This window comes from Neoarius graeffei, chromosome 16, assembly GCF_027579695.1.
Source record: "Neoarius graeffei isolate fNeoGra1 chromosome 16, fNeoGra1.pri, whole genome shotgun sequence".
NCBI classification, from domain to species: Eukaryota; Metazoa; Chordata; class Actinopteri; order Siluriformes; family Ariidae; genus Neoarius; species Neoarius graeffei.
This window is the reverse complement of record NC_083584.1, coordinates 62,614,433-62,630,598: the sequence shown is the minus strand read 5'-3', so window position 1 is coordinate 62,630,598 and position 16,166 is coordinate 62,614,433. Positions and strand designations below refer to the sequence as shown.

At 47.4% G+C, this 16,166-nt stretch overlaps 1 protein-coding gene across 1 annotated transcript in view; it reads right to left on the bottom strand.

The window, feature by feature from the left end:
- Positions 1–325: 325 nt before the first annotated feature.
- ccdc150 (coiled-coil domain containing 150) overlaps positions 326–16,166 on the bottom strand; it is a 30,288-nt gene continuing 14,447 nt past the window's right edge. Inside the window, 9 exon segments of the mRNA XM_060943356.1 lie at positions 326–927; positions 1,012–1,134; positions 6,607–6,693; positions 6,903–7,019; positions 7,069–7,222; positions 7,342–7,412; positions 7,508–7,621; positions 13,428–13,490; positions 13,586–13,751. Of these exon segments, the coding sequence (XP_060799339.1) occupies positions 793–927; positions 1,012–1,134; positions 6,607–6,693; positions 6,903–7,019; positions 7,069–7,222; positions 7,342–7,412; positions 7,508–7,621; positions 13,428–13,490; positions 13,586–13,751 (1,030 nt within the window). The 3' untranslated portion in view covers positions 326–792.

The following is a 16,166-nucleotide window of genomic DNA, read 5'->3' as shown; positions in this document are numbered from 1 at the left end:
GAAATCTCCTTTGTTCGTGCCATGATACACTTCCACAAACATGTGTTGTGAAGATCAGACTTTGATAGATCCCTGTTCTTTAAATAAAACAGGGTGCCCACTCACACCTGATTGTCATCCCATTGATTGAAAACACCTGACTCTAATTTCACCTTCAAATTAACTGCTAATCCTAGAGGTTCACATACTTTTGCCACTCACAGATCTGTAATATTGGATCATTTTCCTCAATAAATAAACGAGCAAGTATAATATTTTTGTCTCATTTGTTTAACTGGGTTCTCTTCATCTACTTTTATGACTTGTGTGAAAATCTGATGATGTTTTAGGTCATATTTATGCAGAAATATAGAAAATTCTAAAGGGTTCACAAACTTTCAAGCACCAATGTAATTTCTAACAACCCTAATAGAGTATGTGTGTTAGGTTTCTCCATCCATCCATCCATCCATCCATCCATCCATCCATCCATCCATCCATTCATCCATTCATTATCTATAGCACTTATTAACACATCAGGGTTGTGTGTGAGCTGGAGCCAATCCCAGGTGACTTCAGGTGAGAGGCAGGATTCACCCTGGACAGGTGACGGAATCTATCACAGAAAAATACACTCATAATTATTTAATTTGCTACAAAAATAAATGATCTGTTTTAACAGTAAATAAATATATGTGATCCTGAGGACATACAGGAGCTTCTTGTGTTCCTGTACAACTGAGGCACTTTTCTATAGTGTGTGTGTGTGTGTGTGTGTGTGTGTGTGTGTGTGTGTGTGTGTGTGTGTGTGTGTTATGTCAGCGAGTGTGATTGTGCTGCAGTTTTATAGCCGTTAGCCATGTGGTCCAGCTCTTTCTTCATCTCCCAGCGTTGTAGTGTAAAAGCCCAGCGTTCCAGCTCAGGCTCAGGCCCGGTCACACACACCATCTAAACACACACATACACACACACATAGAAAATGCAATTTGGTTGTCACTGTAGAAGGTTTACTCAAGTTCAGAGTCGCAGTACCTCACTGGGATCCTGTGCAGGTGAAGTCTCATATCCGGTTCGCTCCTTGTGATCTGATCCACTTTTCAAGCTGTCGAATTTGGAGCGGAACCAGCTGTGCGCCTCCTGCAGGTTCTCCGAAATCTGCAAGCAATGCACAGTTTGTTTTCAAGGGATTTTAAGAGGGATCTTTCAATTCCTGTTTATTAAATAATAATCAAGATGGCGCCACAAGAGTGGCAGCTAGTTACAATAGCGCCGAGCGTGTTTATGTGTTTTGGTATGTTTTTGTACTTTTTTCGTGTTTCTTTCTGCACTAGTCTCAGTCGGAAGTGTGCACCTCGGGATGTACTACTCATGAGACTGTGCATTTGTATTTTTCTCTTTTTCTTTCTGGGGCTATTTAAATCAGCATCAGCGGACCCTTTCAGCCACGGCTCCATTGTTTACACTCGGGAGCAGCTGTTAGCACTGCGCAACACCAAGGTACTCCCCATGGAAAGACCGGTGATCCCCGCAGAATTAAGGAGAAGGAGAAGGGGATGCAGAGCTGGAATGAAGTGCCGGGAGAAGAAAAGACGGTATAAACCATGTATACCGTCTGTCATCATGGGAAACGTAAGATCTCCCCCTAATAAGATGGATGAGCTAACAGCGCTAACCAGGCTGCAGAGGGAGTACCGGGAGTGTAGCCTTACACTGTGTGCACAATTATTAGGCAAGTTGTATTCCTGATGATTAATTTTATCGTTGAACAAATACAGTGCTCTCAGTCAATCCAAATTGTTAATAAACCTAAAACCAGAATGATTAACAAAGGAAAGGGGAGTTTAGGCCTTCTCAGGGGAATATACAAGTGTGCAGAATTATTAGGCAACATTTAGTGTGCAGAATTATTATGCAACTAAATGAAAAGCTTAAAGTTTCCTATCTCACTTGTTTATTTTAATTTTCAGTGTAACAAATAAACAACTCAGAATTAACAAATAAACACTTCTAGCATTTCAAAAATATTCAGTGACCAATATAGCCACCCTTCTTTTCAATAACTGCCATGAGCCTTCCATCCAGTCTGTTAGTTTTTTGATTTGTTGACGATCAACTTTTTGTGCAGGAGCAACCACGGCCTCCCAAATGCTATTCAGAGTGGTGTATTGTCTTCCCTCGCTGTAAATCTCATGCTTAAGAAGGGGCCACAAGTACTCAATAGGGTTTAAGTCAGGTGAGGAAGGGGGCCATGTCATTACTTTGTCATCTTTAAGGCCTTTGTGGGCTCGCCAAGCAGTGGAGTACTTGGGTGCATGTGATGGTGCATTGTTCTGCATAACAATCATGGCCTTCTTGAATGATGCAGACTTCTTCCCATACCACTGCTTGAAGAATGTATCTTTTAGAAACTGGCAGTAGGTTTGGAAGTTGATGTTAAGTCCATCTTCAACCTGAAATGGTCACACTAGCTCATCCTTAATAATAGCAGCCCATGCCATTACCCCTCCACCACCTTGCTGGTGTCTGAGTCAAAGTGCCCTGTGTCCATTAGTTATCCAGCTATGGACCCATCCATCTGGTCTATCCAGAGTCACTCTCATTTCATCCGTCCATAAAACCTTTGGAAAATCTGTCTTCAGATATTTCTTGGCTCAATCTTGACATTTCAACTTGTGAGTCTTGTTTAGTGGTGGTCGTGTTTCAGCCTTCCTTACCTTGGCCATGTCTCTGAGCACCGAACACCTTGTCCTTCTGGACACTCCAGGTCGGTTGCAGTTCTAGAATATTGTGGCACTGGAGGATAATGGGTTCCTGGTAGCTTCATGTTTAATCCTTCTCAAGTCTTTTGCAGTTAATTTGTGTCTTTTCTTCTCCACACATTTTTTGCGACCCTGTTGACTATTTGCAACAAAACGTTTGATTGTTTTGTGCTCACATTTCTATAGCTTAGCTATTTCAAGAGTGCTGCATCCCTCTGATAGGCATTTTACAATTTTTGTCTTTTCAGTGTCTGTTAAATCTCTTTTTTGGCCCATTTTGCCTGAGATAAAGAAGCTGCCTAATAATTATGCACACCTTAATATAGGGTATTAATGACTTTAGGTCACACCCTCCCTCATTACACAAATAAATACAACCTGAGAATGCTTAAATCCAATTAGCATTCAAGTGTATCTAGCTTGCGGTTGGAAAACATGCATAGAAATAATGGTAGGGTCAGAGTACTCACTTGCCTAATAATTGTGCACACAGTGTATGTGCTTCACAGAGACTTGGCTGAATGAACTCTCACCGGACTCACACGTCACTCTGGACGGATTTCAACTCGTGAGAGCGGACAGGAAAGCCAAGGAGAGCGGTAAGCGGAAAGGAGGGGGTATAGTGATGTTTGTGAATGACAGATGGTGTAATCTGGGGCACATCAGGGTAAAGGAGCAGTATTGCAGTAAAAACATTGAACTGCTAGCGGTTAGCATTCGGCCATATTACCTCCTGAGGGAATCCTCGCACGTTATCGCGATAACTGTGTACATCCCCCCAGCGGCTGATGCTGCTGCAGCCTGTGAGCTCTTACACACTACAGTGTCAAAGCTTCAGACATCGCACCCCCAGTCCCTGCTACTAATCTCCAGTGACTTCAATCATGCTTCCCTGTCCTCCACTCTCCCAACCTTCACTCAGTATGTGAAATGCCACACCAGAGACAAGAGAACGTTGGATTTAATGTATGTGAACACCAAGGATGGATATAGTTCATCACCCCTCCCCCCTCTGGGCCGTTCTGACCACAATCTGGTTCACTTGTCCCCTACATACATACCTATGGTGAATAAACAACCACCCACCAAGAGGTATGTAAGGAGCTGGTCTGAGGAGACCAGTATGGCACTGAGGGACTGCTTTGACACCACGGACTGGGATGTGTTGTGTGAACCTCACGGGGATGACATTGATAGCCTGACAACCTGCATCACGGATTACATTAATTTCTGTGTTGAAAACACTGTGCCAGTCAGGAAGGTACGGTGTTTTCCCAACAATAAACCCTGGGTGACCTCTGAACTAAAAGCCCTATTAAACGAGAAGAAGAGGGTTTTTAAATCTGGCAACAAGGAGGAGATGAGGAGAGTGCAGAGGGAGCTGAAGAGGGGGATAAGGAGAGGCAAGGACAGCTACAGGAGGAAGCTGGAGGAGCGCCTCAAGGGGAGCAACACCGGAGAGGTATGGAGAGGCCTGAAAATCATCTCTGGCCACACAAAGGACAGTGGGAGGGGCCCTGTATCTGGGGGCCAAGACTGGGCAAATGAGTTGAATCTCTTTTTCAACAGATTTGACTGTGCCACCCCACCCTCCCCCACTCACCATAGTCCTGACCGGTTTGTGATATCACTCCACCACCACCCCTCTGCCCTCATAATACCTCTGACACCAACAGCTCCCTCCTCACACCACATCACCCCCCTCCGATCCCTGCCAGACCAATCCACACACTCCACCCCCGACCTCACTCTACAGGACTCACACCTCGGCTACACCCCTCGCCTCTCCATAACAGCTGATCAGGTGTTGAAGGAGCTGAGGAGGATCAAGACAAGGAAAGCTGCTGGCCCTAATGGTATCAACTCCAGACTGCTTAAGGACTGTGCAGATCAGCTCTGTGGGATTCTTCTGTACATTTTCAACCTGAGCCTCAGTCTAGAGAAAGTTCCACTTCTGTGGAAAACATCATGTGTGGTTCCAGTTCCCAAGACTGCGCACCCCAGGGAGCTCAATCACTTTTGGCCAGTAGCTTTAACATCTCACCTAATGAAGATCATGGAGAGGATTGTTCTCTCCCACCTCCGACACCTGGTGAACAGCGAGATGGACCCCCTGCAGTTTGCATATCGACCAGGCATTGGTGTGGATGACGCTGTCATTTACCTGCTACACCGGTCATTTTTGCACCTGGAGGGCACTGGGAGCACTGTGAGAATCATGTTCTTTGACTTCTCCAGTGCTTTCAACACAATCCAGCCATCACTGCTTAAGGGGAAGCTGGAGGGAGCTGGTGTTGACTGGCACCTGGCTGCATGGATCATCGACTACCTCATTAACAGACCGCAGTATGTGAGGCTCTGAGACTGTGTGTCTGATGTGGTAGTCTGCAGCACAGGGGCTCCGCAGGGTACAGTGCTCTCTCCTTTCCTCTTTATACATCTGACTTCAGCTACAACACGGACAGCTGCCACCTCCAGAAGTTCTCAGATGATACAGCCATCGTTGGACGTGTGTCAGAGGGGGATGATCTGGAGTACAGAGAGGTCATCACCAACTTTGTCGCCTGGTGCGAACTGAACCACCTACGCATCAACGCCAGCAAGACAAAGGAGGTGGTGATCGATTTCAGAAGGACGGTTCCTCAAATTGCACCAGTGAACATCCAGGGTTTGGACATTGAGATCATGGAGGAGTACAAATACCTGGGTGTTCACCTTAACAACAAACTGGACTGGACTAACAACACAGATGTCCTGTACAAGAAGGACCAAAGTCGTCTCCACCTCTTGAGAAGACTGAGGTCTTTTGGTGTGTGCAGGACACTGCTTAGGACTTTTTATGACTCTGTGGTAGCATCAGCGATTTTCTACGCTGTGGTCTGCTGGGGCTGTGGAAGTTCAGAGAGGGACAGGAAGAAACTTAATAAACTGGTCAGAAGGGCTGGCTCAGTCTTGGACTGTCCTCTGGACTCCACTGAGGTGGTGGGTGAGAGGAGGATGTTAGCCAAGCTGACCTCAATCATGGATAACCCCTCTCACCCCCTACATGATGCTGTGGGGGTTTTAAGCAGCTCTTTTAGTAGTAGACTGCTGCACCCACGGTGTAAGAAGGAGAGATACCACAGGTCATTCATACCTGCTTCTGTCAGACTGTATAACACCCACAACTTGTAACGTAGCACCAATAACCTGTTTGTCGGTTTTATTTGCACTACTTCACCACTACTACCTCTGCCATCTCTCATCGATGCAATTATTATGTGCAATAATATAAGCCTTAAACTATTTTTATGCATATATTTATATTTATATATATGTAAATATTATTTATGTATATATGTGTGTGTATATATACAGAGTCTACATGTAATGTGCAATGTTTCCGAGCCTCTCAATAAGGCAATTTTTCTATACTTTTTCACGGTAGATAATGCAAATAGCCCTCTGTATTTAATCCTTCGTTTGTCTAATTTTTATTTCAGTTTTATTTGTTATCTGTTTGACATTTTCTTGCTACTGTAACACGTGAATTTCTCCGATGTGGGATGAATAAAGTGAATCTAATCTAATCTAATCTAAAGCACATCAAACACATTGTCATCTGTTTTGAACCAACCGGGAGGGCGCTTCCTTCAAGGCATTCCAACTGGGCGCTATCCACCCTCTTCCACATACATAAGCCCACAGACGCACATGATTGGCTGGTGTGATTTGCTGTGATTGACAGCGGAGATAGGATAGGATAGAGTATGCCCTTCCCACCTAGACGTCCTCAATGATCGGGATTCAAACTCTGTGTCTGAGGGCAAACGCTTTTCTGTTGCGCCACACAGGAGACATGATTTAATTATTTTTAATGTTTCCTTACCTGCTGGGACTCGAGTTGGACCTCCTTCATCTTCCGTTCAACTTCATCCCTTTCCTCTTTCAGCTTCACCACACACGCCTCCAACATCTGCACGTACACACACACACACACACACACCACTCGTTACTGACAGACAACGCACCCCAGACAGAATCCATCCTGCTGTATGACTTAAAGTCAGTACAAATATATAAAGTAGAAAAAGAGGTTAAAATACCATTTTTTGTTTTTAAAAAAAATTACATTTTTGGGCGATTTGGGACACAGCCTTGAAGCGGAACAAACCAAAAACACACCTGGCATTTCTTCTGCAGTGTGTGTGTGAGGCGTCTTTCTGTCTGCAGCTCCTCCTGCTGGCTGGAGGAGACATCGAGCAGCTTAGCCTGCAGAGACGCAACGTCATTTCACAATTGCTGTAATTAGACAAATGCCCAACTACTGGAAAGTGTGTGTGTGAGAGACAGAGAGAGAGAGAGAGAGAGAGAGAGGTATGTTAGGCACCTCACACACTTCCCGCTGAGCTGACATCCTCCCATGATGCTTTGCTCTCCGGAGTTTGTCAACTTGCTTGGTCAGTTGGTTAATTTCTTGTTTTGCCTTGTGTAGCTCCGCCTCTCTGGTGATGTAGGCAACCACACACATACACACAGAAAAAAACCACACTTTCAGCACATCACAAATACAACAGGACAAACAGCAAACTAATCAAGAGAGAACACACACACACACACACACCTCTGACTCCCAAGTGTATGTAACTCATCCAGTTTATCTTCCAGTTCAGTTTGTAGAGTCTCAGTTTTCTTCTGCAGAAGACACACACATGCACACACCTTTCTCTGAATCTCTCTCTCTCTCTCTCTCTCTCTCTCTCTCTCTCCCCCTCTAGTCTGTCTCTTACCATGTGTGCGTTGTGTAGCTGATCTTTCAGCATGAGGTTCTCTCGCTGAATGTATTCTATCTCTGAACGCAACACACACATCTGGCACTCCGTCACCTTTAACTCTTCCTGCACCTGCGAGAGAGAGAGAGAGAGAGAGAGAGAGAGAGAGATACATATATACAGTGTCTTGCAAAAGTATTCATCCCCCTTGGTGTTTGTCCAGTTTTGTCGCATTACAAGCTGGAATTAAAATGGATTTTTGTAGTGTTAGCACCATTTGAGTTACACAACATGCTTACCACTTTAAAGGGGAAAATTGTTGTTTTATTGTGACACAAACAATAATTAAGATAAAAAACCCCAGAAACCTGGAGTGTGCATAAGTATTCACCCCCTTTCGTATGAAACCCCTAAACCCCTAAAAGAGCTGGTGCAACCAATTCACTTCATAAGTCACATAATTAGTTGATTAAGATCCACCTGTGTGCAATCAAAGTGTCACATGATCTGTCACATGATGTCCGTATAAATCACCCTGTTCTGGAAGGACCCTGACTCTGCAACACTACTAAGCAAGCAACATGAGAACCAAGAAGCACTTCAAACAGGTCAGAGACAAAGTTGTGGAGAAGTATAGATTGGGTTATAAAAAATATCCCAAACTTTGAATATCCCAGGGAGCACCATTAAATCCATTATAGCAAAATGGAAAGGATATGGCACCACTACAAACCTGACAAGAGAAGGCCCCGCCCACCAAAACTCACAGACTGGGCAAGGAGGGCATTAATCAGAGATGCAACAAAAACACCAAAGATAACACTGAAGAAGCTGCAGATATCCACAGCGGAGATGGGAGTATCTGTCCATAGGACCACTTTAAACCGTACACTCTACAGAGTGGGTGGGGCTTTATGGAAGAGTGGCCAGAAAAAAAGCCATTGCTTAAGAAAACACGTTTGGAGTTTGCCCAACAGCATGTAGCAGACTCCCCAAACACATGGAAGAAGATTCTCTGGTCAAATGAGACTAAAATTGATCTTTTTGGCCATCATGGGAAACACTATGTGTGGTACAAACCCAACACCCTGAGAACACCATTCCTACAGTGAAGCATGGTGGTGGCAGCATCATGCTGTGAGGATATTTTTCATCTGCAGGAACAGGAAAGCTGGTCAGGACTGAAAGAAAGATGGATGGCACTAAATACAGGGCAGTTCTGGAGGAAAACCTGTTTGAGTCAGCCCGAGGTTTGAGACTGGGATGAAGGTTGATGTTCCAGCAGGACAATGACCCTAAACATACTGCTAAAGCTACACTGGAGTGGTTTAAAGGGAAACATTTAAATGTCTTGGAATGGCCTAGTCAAAGCCCAGACCTCAATCCAATTGTGTGGCATAACTTGAAGATTGCTGTACCCCAACACAACTTGAAGGAGTTGGAGAAGTTTTGCCTTGAGGAATGGGCAAAAATCCCAGTGGCTAGATGTGCTAAGCTAGTAGAGACATACTCCAAGAGACTTGCAGCTGTAATTGCAGCAAAAGGTGGCGCTACAAAATATTGACTTTTTTTGGGGGGTAGGGGGTGAATACCTATGCACACTCCAGATTTCTGTTTTTTCATGTTAATTATTGTTTGTGTCACAATAAAACAACAATGTGCACCTTTAAAGTGGTAGGCATGTTGTGTAAATCAAATGGTGCTGTGGCAGCGGGGACGTGGCCGAGCGTCAGTCTGTGAATGGAGGACGGAGTCAGGGAAGGTGAATGGTCGTGTTACTACACCTGTTGTCAATTAACGTGTGTTTGTGTGTCTCCTCCAGTGACCGCGCCCTATAAAAGGAGAGTGAGAAGGGGAGGTTGGTGCCGAGGGCTTGCTAGTAGCCTGTGTGTGTGTGTGTGTGTGTGTGTGTGTGTGTGTGTGTGTGTGTGTGTGTGTATCTGTGAGAGAGAGTCTGAGTTGTGTGCTGAAAAGCAGCAATAAAGAAAATAATTAACCCGTGGTGTCCTCCCATTTTCCCCTTCCTTGTCTGTGTCTCCTCCCCCCCAGGTGAGTGATGCCCGTAACACCGGTGCAGAGGGAGAGCCTGGGCTGGTGTGCTGGCACTGCAGGGAGCCGGGACATCTCCAACATCAGTGCTCCGCGATGGAGGTGGGCGCGGTGGTCCGGGTCCCTGACGTGCCAGAAACCGCCCTCGATCGGGCCAGAGTCTATTGTATACCGGTAAGTGTCCAAGGGGATACGTACCAGGCTTTGGTGGATTCTGGCTGTAACCAGACCTCAATCCACCAAAGCCTGGTGCAAGGTGAGGCACTGGAGAGAGCACGAGCGGTGAAGGTGTTGTGTGTGCACAGGGATGTTCATGACTACCCTTTGGTGTCCGTCCACATTCTATTTTGAGGAGAAAAGCATTGTGTAAAGGCAGCGGTTAACCCTCATCTCACCCACTCACTGATTTTGGGGACTGATTGGCCAGGTTTTAAGTAGTTAATGACGCACATAGTAAGGAGTGGGTCCTGCAGTAATCCGTCTGGGGAAAGCCCTGGAGTAGCATTGGCGGGAGAAGCTGTCACAGAGCCGTCTACGTCAGCACCGCATCAGGGCGGTATGCGGAGTGAGGAGCACCCCGCCACTCCTCCCTCTCTGGGGGACTCCCTTGGGGATTTCCCATTAGAGCAGTCGTGAGACGGGACTCTGCGGCATGCATTTGACCAAGTGAGAGTAATCGATGTTCAAATTCTTCAGCCAAATGCGATGCCAGCCTTCCCCTACTTTGCTATTATTAAGGATAGGCTATACTGAGTGACACAGGATACTCAAACTGGTGAAAAGATAACGCAGTTATTAATTCCAAAGAGTCACCGGGAATTCATATTCCAGGCGGCTCACTTTAATCCCATGGCCGAACACTTAGGGCAGGATAAAACACTAACCCGAATAATGTCCCGGTTCTATTGGCCAGGGATTCGCGAGGATGTCCGTCGGTGGTGTGCGGCGTGCCGCGAATGCCAATTAGTAAATCCTGCAGCCACTCCAAAAGTGCCTTTGTGCCCTCTCCCTTTAATCAGGACCCCTTTTGAAAGAATTGGGATGGATCTCGTCGGGCCATTAGATCGGTCAGCACGGGGATATCACTTTATTTTAGTTCTGGTGGACTATGCAACGCGATACCCAGAAGCAGTGCCTCTTCGTAATATCTCAGCACGCAGTATTGCAGAAGCGCTCTTCCGCTTTATCTCCCAGGTCAGGATTCCGAAACAAATCCTGACAGACCAAGGCACTACATTCATGTCACGCACACTGCGCGAGCTGTATGGGTTACTGAGGATTAAGCCTATCCGCACCAGCATCTATCACCCACAAACAGATGGCTTAGTAGAACGGTTTAATCAAACTCTCAAAAATATAATTTGGGAGTTCGTAAGTGAAGATGTATGTAATTGGGATAAGTGGCTCGAGCCCCTGTTATTTGCAGTACGAGAGGTCCCGCAAGCCTCCACAGGGTTTTCACCATTTGAATTATTATATGGGCATAAGCCGCTTGGCATTTTGGACGTGCTACATGAAAATTGGAAGGAGGGACCATCACCTTGTAAGAACGAAATTCAATACGTTCTCGACCTGTGTGCCAAACTCCACACACTCATGCACTTAACCCAGGACAATTTGCGGCAGGCGCAAGAACATTAAGTCCAACTGTACGACAGGGGCACGCGCCTTAGGGAGTTCACACTGGGAGACAAAGTACTCGTATTACTACCCACGTCGAGCTCCAATTTGGTCGCCAATTGGCAAGGGCCCTTCGAGGTCACACGGCAAGTCAGGGACGTCAACTATGAGGTGAGGCGAATGGACAGGGGTGGGGCATTGCAAATTTACCACCTCAATCTATTAAAACATTGGAATGAGGAGGTCCCTGCGGTGTTGGTGTCAGTAATTCTGGAGAAGGCGGAGCTGGGGCTGGAGGTTCAAAAAAGAAAATTGACATCGCCCACCGCTCCGGTCCCCTGTGGAGACCACCTCTCCCTGACCCAGCTCACAGATGTAGCCCAGTTGCAGAAAAAATTTTATGATGTGTTTTAGCCCCTGCCTGGCTGCACCCACCTCATAGAACACCACATTGAGATGCCCCTGGGGGTGGTAGTGTACAGCCGCCCTTACCGCCTGCCCGAACACAAAAAAAGGTGGTCCAGGATGAACTTGAAGCCATGCTCAAAATGGGCATAATCGAGGAGTCCCACAGTGACTGGAGCAGCCCAGTGGTCCTGATCCCCAAGACCAATGGGTCGGTCCGATTCTGTGTGGACTATAGGAAAGTCAACGCAGTGTCTAAATTTGACGCGTACCCAATGCCTCACATTGACGAGTTGCTCGATCGATTAGACACTGCTCGTTTTTATTTGACACTGGATTTAACGAAGGGATATTGGCAGATCCCCTTGACTCCTCTGTCCCGAGAGAAAACGGCCTTTTCCACACTGTTTGGCTTACACCAGTTCGTCACACTTCCTTTTGGGCTGTGGGGCGCCCGCTATGTTCCAGTGGCTTATGGACAGGGTCCTCCGCCCCCACGCCACCTACACAGCCACGTATCTCGATGATGTTATTATCTACAGCAATGACTGGCCGTGGCACCTCGAACACCTTAGGGCCGTCCTGAAGTTGCTGAGGCGGGCGGGTCTCACAGCTAACCCAAAGAAATGTGCGATTGGGCGGATGGAAGTACGGTATCTGGGTTTCCACTTAGGCCGTGGGCAGATGCATCCCCAAATTAATAAGACAGCAGCGATTGCGACCTGCCCGAGGCCCAAGACCAAAAAGGGGGTGAGACAGTTCCTGGGGCTGGCTGGCTACTATTGTAAGTTCATACCTAATTATTCGGACGTCACCAGCCCGCTGACGGATCTCACTAAAAAGGGCACACCAGATCCGGTCCAGTGGACAGAGCAATGCCAACAGGCTTTCTCTAGGGTAAAAGCTGCACTGTGTGGGGGGGGCCACTGTTACACTCCCCTGACTTTTCTCTCCCCTTTATTTTACAGACAGACGCGTCAGACAGAGGGCTGGGGGCCGTTCTGTCCCAGAAGGTGGAGGGGGAGGAGCGTCCCATGCTGTACATTAGCCAGAAGCTATCGATGTGGGAAGGCAGGTACAGCACAATAGAGAAAGAGTGCCTAGCCATCAAGTGGGTGGTCCTCGCCCTCCGGTACTACCTGCTGGGACGCCCTTTCACCCTCTGTTCAGACCACGCGCCCCTCCAGTTGCTCCACTGCATGAAGGATGCCAATGCGCGGATCACCCGTTGGTTTCTTGCACTCCAGCCATTTAAATTCGAGGTGGTCCAAAGGCTGGGGGTGCAGATGGTGGTGGCGGACTTCCTGTCCTGTCGGGGGGAGTCAGCTTTAGGCCGAACGGCTCCCCGGCCTGAGTCGGGCGGTGGGGGTATGTGGCAGCGGGGGCGTGGCCGAGCATCGGTCTGTGAATGGAGGGCAGAGTCAGGGTAGGTGAGTGGTCATGTCACTACACCTGTTGTCAATTAATGTGTGTTTGTGTGTCTCCTCCAGTGACCGCGCCCTATAAAAGGAGAGTGAGAAGGGGAGGTCGGCGCCGAGGGCTTGCTAGTAGACTGTGTGTATTTCTGTGAGAGAGAGTCTGATTTGTGTGCTGAAAAGCAGCAATAAAGAAAATAATTAAGACGCAAACAACCGCCTGCCGTGCTTCTGTGCTCCATCCACATCAGGGTCTTTTTACAGGTGCTAACCCCCCAAAAATCCATTTTAATTCCAGTTTGTAATGCAACAAAACAGGACAAACACCAAGGGGGATGAATATTTTTGCAAGGCATTGTATTAGGAAAATGTAATGCTGTCTATCAGCTTAAAAAGTTTGTGTGTGTGTGTGTGTGTGTGTGTGTGTGTGTGTGTGTGTGTGTGTGTACCTGTTTGAGTTGCTCCTGCAGGCTTTTGTAGTTTGTTCTCACACCCTCCAGCTCCGCACAAACCTAAAACAGTGCAATAGCATGTGTCTGTCATTTAAGTGTGTGTGTATGTGTGTTTCGCCTGACACACAGAAAAGCCATGCAGTCATTTCATTTACCTCCCCCTTCTCTTTCCGCATGGTCTCGCCCTCTTTAATTGCCTTGCACAGCTCCTCCCGCAATCTCTGGAGCTTGCGCTCCAGCAGCTCCTGATGATTGACAGCAGCATCCAAGGCAGCAGTTGAGCTCTGCTGCAGTCTGCTATGGTCCACCCTCAGAGTTTTACTGTTCAGGGAAAGATAAAGCACCTGAGTGGCTGGTAAGGGAAAAAGAATGCACCCGATTGGCTACTTGGGATAAGGGATGCATATGATTGGCTGCTGATGAATGATAAAGAATCTTATTGGCTGGAACAAGAAAGCAACTATAGGAAAAAGTGATTGGTTTGTAGAGGAAAAAAAACACATCTGATTGGTTGGCAGGGATCAAGAAACCACCAGATTGGCTGCTACGGAGTAATAAAGAACAAGGTCAGAGATGAAGGCTGACTTCATCTCTGCCCACACCTCCCTTCTGTCCCTCCACATCCTTGCATTGGCAGAGACCTGGATTTCACCTAACAACTCCACAACACCTGCAGCCCTCTCCGTCTCCTTCTTTCACACCCCTCGCCCATCTGATCGTCTTGGTGGTGGCACTGGTTTGTTCATTTCTCAGTCAGCGAAGTTCTCACCTCTTCCACTCTCCCACATCTCCATTTCCTCCTTTGAATTTCATTCTGTTTCAATCTCTTCTCCTGTTAGCCTTTTTGTTATTGTTGTTTATTGCCCTCCCGGCCCTGTGGGATGTTTCTTTGATGAACTGGACATCCTAATCAGCTCCTTCCCAGAAGATGGCACCCCACTGATGCCCCTGGGAGACTTCAACCTCCACCTAGAAGCTTCCCACTCTGCTGCCTTCCTTCCTCTACTCCACTCCTTTGATCTCTCCCTGCTGAACTCTCCTCCAACCCATAAAGCTGGCAACCTTCTCAACCTGAGCTTCCTTTCATTTCATTCTCCCTCCCTCTCTCTCCACCCAGCATCCCCCCTTCCTACCCCCACTGTTACAGTCCATCATAACCTCCGCTTCCTCTCTCCCTTCTTTCTTGCCTCCTCTGTCACTGTTTGCCAGTCTGTCCACTGAATCTGCTGCATTCTCCCTGCTCTCCTCTCTCTCATCACTGGACACATTATGTCCTCTTGTCTCCAGGCCAGCAAAATCTTCCCCTCCTAGTCCCTGAATGTCCGAAACACTTTGCTCCTCCAGAATTGGTCTCCGTGTAGCAGAGAGAAAGTGGAGAAAATCCAGGGCCCCTGCTGACCTTTCCTGTTATCAGTCCCTCCTTGCCGAGTTCTCAGCCTCACTCAAATCAGCCAAGATGAAGTTTTATCACTCCAAAATTCACACCTCCATCTCCAGCCATTGTCAGCTGTTTTCTGTTTTCCCTTCTCTTCTCAACTCTCCACCACCTGCACCTCAGTCCTCCATCACTGCAGAGAACTTTGCAGTCTTTTTTGAGGAGATCATAGCCATCCACAACTCCTTCACCACACCTACCTCACCCTCCCACCCCCTCCCGTCTCTTCCCCTTGCCCTCTGCTTTTTCCCCCTCTTTCCACTTCTGATGTCTTCCAGCTCCTGCTCTCTCACCATCCGACCACCTGTGCCCTTGACCCTATCCCCTCGTCTCTCCTCTAGACCATCACTCCTGACATCCTCCCATTTATCACTTCCCTCATCAAGTCCTCCTTGTCCTCTGGATACTTTCCTACCAGCTTCAAAACAGGCCCACATCACCCCTCTGCTGAAAAAACCCACCTTGGACCTCTCTGTCATCCAGAACTACCACCCCGTTTCTCTCCTCCCCTTCCTGTCAAAGATGCTTGAACATGCTGTTGCTAACCATAATCTCCTCTTTCTCTCACAGAACAACTTTGTGGATCCTCACCAGTTTGGCTTCCATTCCAGACACTCAACCAAGACTGTGCTTCTCTCAGTTAATGAGGCACTTCATGCAGCATGTGCGGCCTCCCTCTCCTCGGTCCTGATTCTCCTTGATCTTTCTGCTGCATTTGACACTAGTGATCATTCCATCCTCCTGTCATCTTTATCAGCTCTAGGGATTTGTGGGACAGCCCTAGATTGGTTCAAGTCCTACCTCTCTGGTCACTCCTTCCATGTTACCTGGGCTGGTTCTGTATCAGCACCATGCCCACTTACCACTGGTGTCCCTCAAGGTTCAGTCCTTGGTTCACTTCTCTTCTCCCTTTACACCCAGTCTCTTGGCCCAATTATCTTTGCTCATGGTCTATCCTACCACTGCTATGCTGATGACACCCAGCTGTTTCTCTCTTTTCCTCCTTCTGACACACAGATCTCCACTCGCACCTCTGCTTGCCTGCATGACATACAGAGCTGGATGGACAACCATCACCTGAAGATCAACCCAGGTAAGAAGGAGGTAATCTACATTCCTGCTCCATCCTCTCCACCCCTGGACATTGTCCTTTCCATGGGGGACATCTCTAGGTCTCCTTCGCCCAGTACAAAGAACCTAGGGGTCATGTTCAATGGCAAACTCTCTTCTTTGGCAAACATCGTTGCAGTGACCTGGACATGTAGAGTCCTCCTCTACAACATCCAAAAGATCTGCCCTTT